General features: G+C 35.1%; 1 protein-coding gene across 1 annotated transcript; it reads left to right on the top strand.

The window, feature by feature from the left end:
* Positions 1 to 1,642: 1,642 nt before the first annotated feature.
* On the top strand, positions 1,643 to 8,677 carry LOC143470497 (aromatic-L-amino-acid decarboxylase-like). Its single transcript, XM_076968667.1, has 12 exons — positions 1,643 to 1,726; positions 1,808 to 1,961; positions 2,270 to 2,478; positions 5,731 to 5,851; positions 5,957 to 6,115; positions 6,279 to 6,397; positions 6,944 to 7,010; positions 7,151 to 7,245; positions 7,371 to 7,438; positions 7,513 to 7,603; positions 7,821 to 8,042; positions 8,265 to 8,677. The coding sequence occupies exons 1-12, from the start codon at positions 1,670 to 1,672 to the stop codon at positions 8,490 to 8,492; spliced, it is 1,590 nt and encodes a 529-aa protein (XP_076824782.1). The 5' UTR covers positions 1,643 to 1,669; the 3' UTR covers positions 8,493 to 8,677.
* Positions 8,678 to 11,073: the final 2,396 nt, after the last annotated feature.

Genomic DNA, 11,073 nt, shown 5'->3' with positions numbered 1-11,073 from the left:
GGAAGTCACTAAGCTTTCAATACCGGGATGAATGTTATTTTTAGAAAGCCAACAGAGTCATTAATGTCTGCTTCTTGTGACGCAAATTTTTCCAATAAAAATCGACAAAATAGATCGGAGCTAAATAACCATCGTCGTATTCCAGAATCTTTCGGTCACAATCCCATCGTTATTGAACAAACAAAGGTTTTATCTCTTGCCGCTGTACAGCTGTCTTAAACAAAACATAGACCACGTAGATTCAATCGAAAACGTAATTTAAGGTTATCCCAAAATTATGCATCCTCATTTTAAGCAACCGACTTGAAAGCACGGCGTTCTTATGTCTTTATTATTACCTATAATGAGATTTTTAAGCTTGCTGCGAGCTGTGTAGCCTAAAATCTAAGAAGTACTTAAGGCTGTATTTCTTCAGAAAATAATGAAGCGAAAGTGTCAGTTAACTTTTGTTAGACAAAAAATGAGAGAGTTTTAGCGAACATCGCTGTGTGTAATAAACTCCTATGAGATAAATGTGTAAACGCTGCCGAAAGTAAATCCATTGTTGATCAAAAAATACCGTTTTTCAAGCGCAGAAAACATTAACGCAAATACTGGATGTGCTTCCATTTTTACTATTCAGAAATGTTTTTGAAACCATGGCTGGTTTAGAATATTTAAAAGAACAATTAAAAACTGAAATTAAAATGAAAAGACAATTAAAATCAATTTTTACTATTCTCGTATAGTGATTTAATTTGGTTCTTTGCGTCCTTGCAAGGAATAAGCATTTAAAAATTGAATACGCAATTGCATTGCATATTATGTTTTCAAATATTATGACATTCATGACTATACTTTGACTATACCTCGTATAAATGTAACCGTAAGAGGGTCATAGTAGTCATAGGAGGCATATTTATGTCAAAAATAGAAAAGGAGTACAATTAAAAAACTATCAACACTAGGTAAACAAATTTTATTACAGATCGACAAGGGTACACATAAATGTACTAATAACGGAATAATCTCATGACGCAGGAAATTGCGGATTAAGAATAGAAATTTTTTTATACTTTTGATATTTTGCAATAGTTTTGATATATATAACATTGAGTATAGCATTGTACAAAACAAAAAAAATTGCACAAACTTTTGATTAAATTTATAACTACGGATCAGCATCTATATATTATACCATTTTTGGGAATAAAGTGGTTACCAGTGGTGGTCTGTAACGAAGTAGTTTTACTATGAGTTACTAGTTTACAAATTAGTCTACTTAAATAGATTTTTTCTACTTTGGCTACATACTTAGCTACAGTTTTGTCCATGGGTACTTCTACTTTTTCTTAAATAATTTTTAGGCCAAAGTACCGTAATTGAGTAGGTTTACCTAATACTAAGCTAAAAACTAGTCAGTGTTTTAGTTCAAAGATAATTTACTTAATTTTTTAAGGAAGGCTTACACATAATCAATGATCAATTAATTCTTACTGGTCGATTTGTTGTGGTCGAATATTTTCGTTTAATTATTTATATGAGGGATTGCTAAACTTCCCACAACCTATAATGTATATTTTTAATATTGGTCTTGAAAAAGTGGGTCATAGCAAAGTTGTTTTCTTTCTATTTTTTTATCATGAATATTTTAACGATTGTCAGAACCAACATTAGGCAAACTGTGTAAATGATGAATCCAACAGTGGTAACTAAGGAACCCAACAAAGAGAGTGACCATCTCGCGGTATGCAAGCTTTCTTATTAATAAAAGCCTTTGCAGATTTGATGTAATTTGGTTAACAAATACAATCTAATATCGTTCCAGGATATGTTCCCTCACCTTACTTCAGAAAATTTTCCACCGATGGGATTGGAAACTTCAGAATTCCGCAAAGCCGCTCATCGTATAATAGACTGGACCATTGATTACCACGAGAGTTTAAAATGCGGCAGGCTTCCTATACCTGCAGTAAAACCTGGTAAATACTAAACACCCGATCAACGCACTTGTCAATGTTGTGATGCTTTTAATGTAGGTAATGTCAACAAAGTTATAATATTTTTCTTGCTAATTGTTTTCGTTTTGTGTCAGTATACCGGTACTCATAAGCCTGTCAAATTTCAAAAAGTGTATTTGCAATAAATTACTTAATATTTTCAATGCAATACGGAATATTATAACATTTTTTTGCCTTAGAATTCGTTTCGCCATTTAAACGTTAATAGTTTAATGAAATATTGGTTAACCTAATAAATAAATAAATCATTCTTATTCGACGATGTACAGGTTTTATGAAAGAACGATTACCTAATGCTGGACCAGCCCAGAAAGAATCTTGGGAAACTGTTTTCGGTGACGTTGAAAACGTTGTTTTGGATGGTGCATTGCACTGGTTGTCTTCAAACTACTTTGGTTATTTTCCAACTGGCATAAGTTATCCATCCATGCTTGGCGACATGCTCTGCACCTCAACTGCAAACATTGGTTTTTCGTGGGTAAGAAAAATGGGATTGTATAGTTACAGTATGTTCAATTGTAAAGTTATGAATTATGTTTTACTTCTTTTTCCAGCAGTATTTTATGTTCGGATAACGATTTTTGTGTTTGGTAGTTTTATTGGGACTACCATTTTATTGGAGGTACAAAAAAATTCAGAAAATGATTGTTTTTCGTGATGATCACGTGAAGGGTTTTCTTTCAAGCCTAGAGGCCTTCCAATATATATATATATATCTATACATAATCTAGTCTTCTAAACTCCATTTGTCCATTTGATGGAACACTGTCTTGCTTGTTTGTTGATTTCGACTAGGTCGGCGATGGAACACGGTTCTTTCAGCATTTGGCACGTCAAACGTTATTTGATTGCGTCCTTCGCAGTATTTCATTTGCAAAGAACGTTAGATTCAACGTGGGTGAAGCCCATTTCCTCATTGAACGCTTGCTTCGTTCAACACCGGATAGTAAGCGGTTTTGGCTTCGCCAGGTCTTCCGTTTTGCTTTGCCTCCTAGAGGGAGGCACTCTTCTGGCTTATTGAGCATCTTCAGTATTGGGGTAGAGAATTCAAGTCTTTTATACCAAGCTTGAAACCTCCACGATCTGGAGGATTAGTCCAGTGCTTAGGTGCACTGCAGGAAACTCTTTCTTGATTTTAGTTGCGCAGAAGTTGGTTGGTGTAGAGTGTGGGGAGAGTCAAAAGTCATGATTTTGTCTCAGGCGTTCCTTTCTGTTTACGGCTTCTTTTCGAATATTTGGAGGAGCAATGCCAACAGAGAGGTGGAGGTTGCTGGTAGGCTTGAGGCATCTTGTGTTCAAACGGCAACTATCGTTCAGCACAGGATCTAATGTTTTTGTGTGTGTACCCTGGGCTGGCATACTCTGCGGCTGGGTAAAACATAGCAAGTGCAATGATTGGTAGCACTCGTGGTGTAGCTGTCCACTGCAAGGAAGTCAACTTCCACAGGATGTTATTGAGAGTTGAGACTTGGCCTGTAGTCCTTTAAGGTGCTCCTTAAACGTTAGGCTGCGGTCCAGCGTCACTCCAAAATAGGTTGGATATTGACAATGTTGAAGAGTTTGTTCGCCCCACTGTATCTTGAACGTGTCACTTACTTGTTAGTTTTTATGATGGAAAGCACAGACCTGGGTGTTCGCGGGATTAACCTTCAGGTGTTCCGCATCATAGTAGCATTGGAGTTGTTCAAGGGCATCGGGCAAGGTCTTCGCAATATCAGCCAAGTCTCTGCTCTGGTGAGCGATGCAGAGGTCATCTGTGAACATAATCGTTTATAGTGCGTTCATTTCTTGGCTGGTGTAAATTTGTTGGTATAGATTTTATAGTGGAGCAGTGCAAGAACGTTCCCAGATTTACTTCCTAGTAAAACTTAGTAAAATCTATTTAACTTATTTCCTACTTCACTCAGTTGTTCAGAATTTTTTTACCCAATAAAACATTCGTAAGTTGATTGTTTTTATCTATGCCTTACTGTGATATTGTTTGAGAGTGGAATTTGATTTGAATATAGTCGAGTTCATTTTCTAACTAGAAAAGCGCCCAAGATTTGGCATCGCCACCAAGTTGATTGCAATGTTCTCAAAACACATTTTAAAGCAATTCATCTTCTTCAACCTGTTCAAACTCTGTGTTTGGATCTACCTCATCCAAGGTGCCTTAATGGCATCGAGGTAGAACCCGTCCTCTGTAGGTCACCATCAGTTTTCACGGGTAGTTTTCCATTAAAACTGCGCATCGTCTCTTAAATTTCTCCAAGGGTTTTTCAAAATTTATAATTCTTCAAACACATGCCGCAGAAAAGTAGTGATTATAGTGTATCTGTAAGTCATGGTCTCTGAATATTTCTTAGCGATCGCCGAAATCAAACCATAAAAAACTTGCGTATTCATGATGATATTTAAAGCAGGTAGATAAGCCTTTTAAATCAATAACTTCACCTTTGTTAGGTATTACGTAGCATGAGCAAATTTTTAGATTTTCCTCATCTTCTTTCTTTTCTATGAAAAGAGAGACGAAATTCTTATACAGTAGACTCCGCTTATTATGAAAATCTTGGGACCAGACTATTTTAGTCATAATACTCAAATAGTCTCAATAAACGAAACTTCTACACTACCGTTTAACTACATCAGGATCGATGCAGTAGGCACAAAATGAAAAAAAAGCTAATTCATCATTTATTTCATTAACGTTAAGCATCAAAGTGGACATTAGTAGGCGATTTGATAATAAACATGCACGGCACAATTGTCACAGTCAAGTTGCATAATTGACACGAAAAATTGATCGACAAATTTGCAAAAGATGGAAAAAATGGTCCTAATATCCGAAGACTGGTCATAGTAAACGGAAAATATTTTATGGCAAAATTCGGGACCATACCAAAATCGACAATTTCATCATATAAAGCGGGTGGTCATATTAAGCGGATTCTGCTGGTATTTTAGAAATATCTTACTTGTAATCACTTGGACATACTTTCAGTAAGTGTAAGCAGCTTACTTCACATATGATAAGCATAATTTGTTTACTTTTTAACCTCAACTGAAGAGAATACGTCGGCTTTGTAAATTGATCTACATCTAAATTTTGATACCTGTACCTATTTTGTCTTATGGTTACTAGATTTTAATTTGAAAAGTTTTAGAAATAGATTTATGTTAAAACCATTTATTTTATATAATACTTACATACTAATACAATACTTTACTTTATATAACAGATTTTAACTCATCACAGATGTCATTACATGATGTAAATAGCATTAGTAGGTTGTTTGGTCACATAATCTTTCATAAATGGTTTTGTAAAAATTACCTTTGTTTGCCTTAACAATTATGTCATGATGGTTGATGAGGTAACTTTCGTTTGCAGCTTTTTGATATTGTTTCAAAACTTTACTTTTGTAATTGGTCTAAGATTTCAGTAAAAAGCATTAATCTTGTTAAAGTTAATTTATCAGCTATATATCTGATACATATATTTACATACACTACATAGTTTTAATTTTATACTATCTCTCTGTGTAGTAGGCCTACGCTATACGTATTGTAAATATTCTAATAACAATTGCATTGCAAAAACAATTGCATTGCATTGGTTTTGGTTTATATTATTACAGATTTGATTTACAACTTTTAGAAAAACATTTATCATTTCTCTTCAAAATGGTTCAGATTTGTCAGCATTATAATTTATGGAAATAAAAACGAAACTATGATTGATTTCAAGGCATCTTCACCGAGTTGCACTGAACTTGAAACTGTTATGATGGACTGGCTCGCAAAAGCGCTCAATCTCCCTGATTTCTTTCTTCACAACGGACGGGGGCCCGGAGGTGGTGTAATTCAAGGTGGGTAAACTCAGTCGTAACAGGACTCGACAAACGACTTTCATTGGTTATACGTAACGGATGACAATCCTAAAAACTCTCTGAATTATGAACGCTTTATTACAGGAAGTGCCAGTGAAGCTACTTTAATAACAATGTTAGCGGCCCGGAATAAAGTCACCCAAGAGGAACGGTCACGTGATCCGAAGCAAAGCATTCATGAAATAACAGCCCGTATGGTGGCCTATGCGTCCAAATACAGCCACTCGTCTGTAGAGAGGGCAAGTAAGTAACCAAGTGGTTTCGTACGAGCAAACAAGGTGAAAATACCTATTATTTTAATTTTAATTCAACAAATTAATAAGATGTAGCAACTTACTTTTTAATAAAAAAGGTAGTTCAGAAATAAAGGTAACTTAGAAAGCATAATTTCTTTAATGTACTATAGGTAAAGTTGCTCTGGTAAATATAAGACTTTTGGATGTTGATGAAAACATTTCCTTACGTGGTTCAATTTTACGAAACGCCATAGAAGAAGATAGAAGACAAGGAAAAATTCCAATGTTTGTAAGAACCAAAAAGCTAAGTGTTTCTAAAATTGATCGCTGGCATTTTCTGCTATTTCGTTCGAAGTCCTATTGTTACTTTAATTTTTACTTGCTTAAACATTTTTAGAGAGTTGTCATCGAAATCCCATGTCATTTAAAAATTAGCGGGGCTTATTTGCTGCTGCTATTATCTTACATATTTTTAAATAATTAGTCGGGTCAGGAACGTAACAACATTCCTCACAGTGCCTTCATATTAAAATGCTTTGGTATAAATCCTGTTTGAAATCAACCCTTGGTAATTAAATTTCCGAGGATATCTTTTAGAAAACAATAAAAAAAGTGTATATTTTTTAATCATGGAAGATATGTAAAAAACGTTTATAAGGACTTCTCAAAATCGTTCAATCTTTTCTAATTTTCGACTCCTTTGCCAATAAATGTGACCGAAAAAAGGTGCAAACATATATTGAAATATAAACGCCCGTTCCATTTTCGTTCCAAGTCTCCTTTCCTCTGCTGTTCTGTATGTGTTATGTTGATTAATTGAATCTTAAGCTTTTAGGTATGTGCCACCATCGGAACTACTGCCTGTTGTGCTTACGACAATATTCTGGAATTGGGTTCAATTTGTAAGTCTAAAGATATAAAGTTACTTGCCAATAGAAACGAGATATTGATTTGGTTTGTAATAAAACCACTGGATAAATATTTGTTTAACCTGTTAAGCTTTAACTTGAATTGATAAAAAGTGTTGTGTTTTAAACTATAGGTCAAAACGAAAATATTTGGTTGCATGTTGATGCAGCTTACGCAGGTAGCGCCCTCTTGTGTCCTGAATATCGATATATAGCACAAGGTCTACAGGTTCGAATTTTTACGCCATTATTATGTGGTACTATCTGTTGCAAATGGGTACTGTAAAAGTTACTTTTATTTATGCAACATTGCTTAAAATGCAATAAAACGACGACGCTGTTTAACTTGTTTAGAGCATCACGTCATTCAACTTTAACCCCCATAAATGGATGATGGTCAATTTTGACTGCTCCGTGCTATGGTAAACGTAAAATGTACCGTTTAAAATAAAGTTTAGATGCAGACACAAATAATGATGTTTTTTGAATACCTCAGGGTGCGCAACAGTCTGGACATCATAAATTCTTTGAATGTCAACCCCGTATATCTTCAGCATAAAGACCAAACAAAAGCAATCGACTACAGGGTAAGTTTGCTGCAGAAATTTCAAATACGCTTATTTGACTATTTACAGTATAAAAATGACAGCATCGTTTATGATGTGATGTTGATGATGATTAATTTCATTTTTTAAATCTTCATATATTTTCCACTTATATGGACAACTTTGCATTTTTGTCCGAGGTACAGTAAGTTCATTAACCACAGCATATTACGAAATTAAAATTTTCCTTTATTTCCAGCATTGGCAAATATCTCTTGGCAGACGACTTCGGTCGATTAAGTTATGGTTCGTCATGCGCATGATTGGGTTGGAAGGTTTGCAACATCATATCAGAAAAGGTGTGAGTCAGGCGAAGTACTTTGAATTGTTGGTTCGGTCCGATGGAAGATTTGAAGTTGTATTTCCAGTAACGCTTGGGCTTGTTTGTTTCCGTTTGCTTTCACCGGATTCAACGCTTGAGGTAAACTTGGCAAAAATATAGCGTCATGATGTAAAACTAGTTTTAACTTGTTTAACTTTTCTCGCAAGAACGTATGTTCCTTGTTTTGATGTACCTTATTTATCTGTATGATTCTTTATAGCAAATTTTCATATGTTAGCCTGGAACATGGCTGCCAATATGTCAAGATTTAGCAAGCTACTACTACCAGAGTTTTTGAATTTCAACATGTTTTATTTTCAGAAAACAAATGAACTAAACTCGAAGTTGTGCGAAGAAATACAAAGGGATCGCCGATACGTGCTCACACCGTCGTCTGTCAATGACGTTTACTTTCTACGTTTTTCAGGAGGAATGAACTTCTGCGATGTAGAAAGTGTCAAAGGGTGCTGGGAGCATATGCGGGAGAAGGCGGACTTAGTTTTACATCATTGTGGAGATTTAAAGCCAAAAATAAATTCGAAAGTTTAGAATATAGAGTGAGGGAATATAGATGCATTTACATACTAGTTTATTTTCATATTTTTACCTTTGGTAAATACCGACAAGTTTATGTTTACATATTGAAACTCTGTTAATGATTTAGCAGTAAAAATCCATCATTTATAAGAAGGAAAAAGTTTGGACAAATGAATATTTTTATTCTGTAAATAAAGATACAAGCATTTAAAAATTTTGTGTGTTTGTGTTTGTTGTTCTGGTGACGTGCCAATATTAACCGTTTCGCACGTGAGACATCCTCGGAAAAATCCGTTACAAACCCGATATAAGTAAGCTATAGTGTAGGCAGAAAAATGAATGGCAAGATATTAGCCTAACTGTAAGTTGACAACCACCGATGCTTGACAACCGCATGTGAGTTTTCCAAAAATAAATTTCACCACCTTACCACTTATAAATAAATAGTTTGCGGTTGACACAATGTTTAATTTTTGTTTTTTGTCTAATTGAAGTGTTGTAGCTTCAAAAATAACCAACACGTATTTGTTATGTTTGCAATTTATCTGCCACTATAAGGCTTGCCATGGAAAGCGGAAGGTAATTCAAGGTACTCGCGACATCACACGATAACAGTTAAGTTATATTCAATCGAATGCAGAGCTTATAGGCAACAAATTTCCAACAGTCGCCACTTCTTTCTCCAGTGATGTTGACTGGTCACGATTGAATGGAACTTAGTGTAGACTTAGGTCCTCCAACGTCACTTGACGCATTGGGCGACGAGATTTCTCCATCGATTCCGATCAGCAGCAACTTTCCGGCTCTTTTTCGTTGTTATGCCCATCGCGATAAGAGCCTCCTGAAAGGTGCTTGGACAATACTCTTTCATTATTCCGATCATGATCTTCTCATTACTTCCTCGTTGGTAATTTTGCCATTCCAAGTTATTCCAAAAATTTTTTTAGTCCTCCTCTTCGGAACACATTTGCCATATTTGAGATCCTGTTCGGTTTTTCATTTCAAGTTTCCTTTCACGTTTCACTTGCGTACGTGGCTACAGGGATAATAATTGACTAATTGTGCTGTACAGCTTCAGCTTGGCGGGTAAACCGACGGATTTCGATTTTCTGGCTGGCTGCATCATTTTCTAAAATGCCCTAGTTGCTTTACCCATTTTACAGTTTAACGTAAGTTTCTGTGTCTCTGTTATTATTGGAGATACAACTACCAAAGTAGGTAAACTTGTCGACATACTCAATGTTGTGCTGGTGCTATGAGGTTGGTTGTTGGCTGGTTTCGGTGCAGTGCATTGCTTTTATTTTTTTTTAACACAGGTAGGAGATCTACAGAAGGTATTTAAGTTGTTCGTTTGTTCACATTTGGCATGCGACCTTAAACTTCCATGCAGGCTACCTGGAAGAGGAAGTTCCAAGCTAAAAACAACACTATATGACAATCAGCCGTATATTATTCCTGACAACTTGAAATATATTTGTTTACTTTTACTGGATATATTTTTAATAACCAACAGCATAGGCCAAGGCGTGTTGCTCAGATTTAATCTTTTGGTTTCTTTTTTATGGCGTCATATACGTTCGAGCTCGATTCGGGTAAGCCTACTCACAAAGGTTAAATTCGAAAGCCTTACTAGGCCTATACCGTATTATCACTTTTTACGTATTTCCACATCCTTACAGGTAACTGTGAACTATAACTAAAAATTTCATGAAATTTTGGTGCGAGGGGCACACAGCTGTGGAAAAATGGCATGACTAAAATTGGAATTTATTTATCCAGTTTATCTTCATTCTTTTAATTTATTTTTATGAGTGTCAACAGCAGTTTGATAATTGCATGTAACAGGATATTGAAAATCGAGGAAGGTCAGATATGACGACAAAACTTGAAAAGTTTTTCAGCAAAACGCTTAAAGATTAAAATGTTATGTTTTTTAATTGAACCAAATATACTTATTAGAAAGGATAAAGTCAATAAAAATTACATAACTACAATATCCTCGTTTTGCAGAACCTGCTCATCTCAATCCAATCCTTAGTAAACTAATTAGTGTATTTTTGAAATGTCTTCGTATTACCCCTATGCAGCTGGCATAGACAAAACCTAGGTTAGTAGAGTCATTCGTATAAGGGATATCATAAAGTTAAAGATGTTTTTCAGTCAATCCAGCTTTAGTACTAAGTTAAAGTTTTATTTCTCTGTTACCTGTACATGATTAGAAGCTGATGTATAGGTTGCAGCCCAGGGTTCTTAACTAAGAAAAAAATTTTGAAGTTTGAAGTTTGTAAAGATTTTGAAGTAACACCCGTCAGTGTGTCGGAGTAATTATTTGAAAATATTTGTTAGTTTTTAATTACGTTTAGGTTACTTTTGGTGTAATATTTTATTTGGTGTCATTGTGTTTATTATTACCACGGAGATTTTATGTAAATTGTCAGCGCAGTGGCCTCAAACTCTTAATCCTGCCGTCAACCCAGCGCAGTTGGAGTGTGTTGTGATACAAGAAAGCCATTTAGTCAGATACTAGTTTGTTTCAGAAGAAAGAAAACTTTACTTTTATTTTAGGCATAGTACTTAAAAATTTGGATATTAT

This window comes from Clavelina lepadiformis, chromosome 9 (genome assembly GCF_947623445.1).
Source record: "Clavelina lepadiformis chromosome 9, kaClaLepa1.1, whole genome shotgun sequence".
NCBI classification, from domain to species: Eukaryota; Metazoa; Chordata; class Ascidiacea; order Aplousobranchia; family Clavelinidae; genus Clavelina; species Clavelina lepadiformis.
This window is presented reverse-complemented; position numbering and strand designations above follow the sequence as displayed.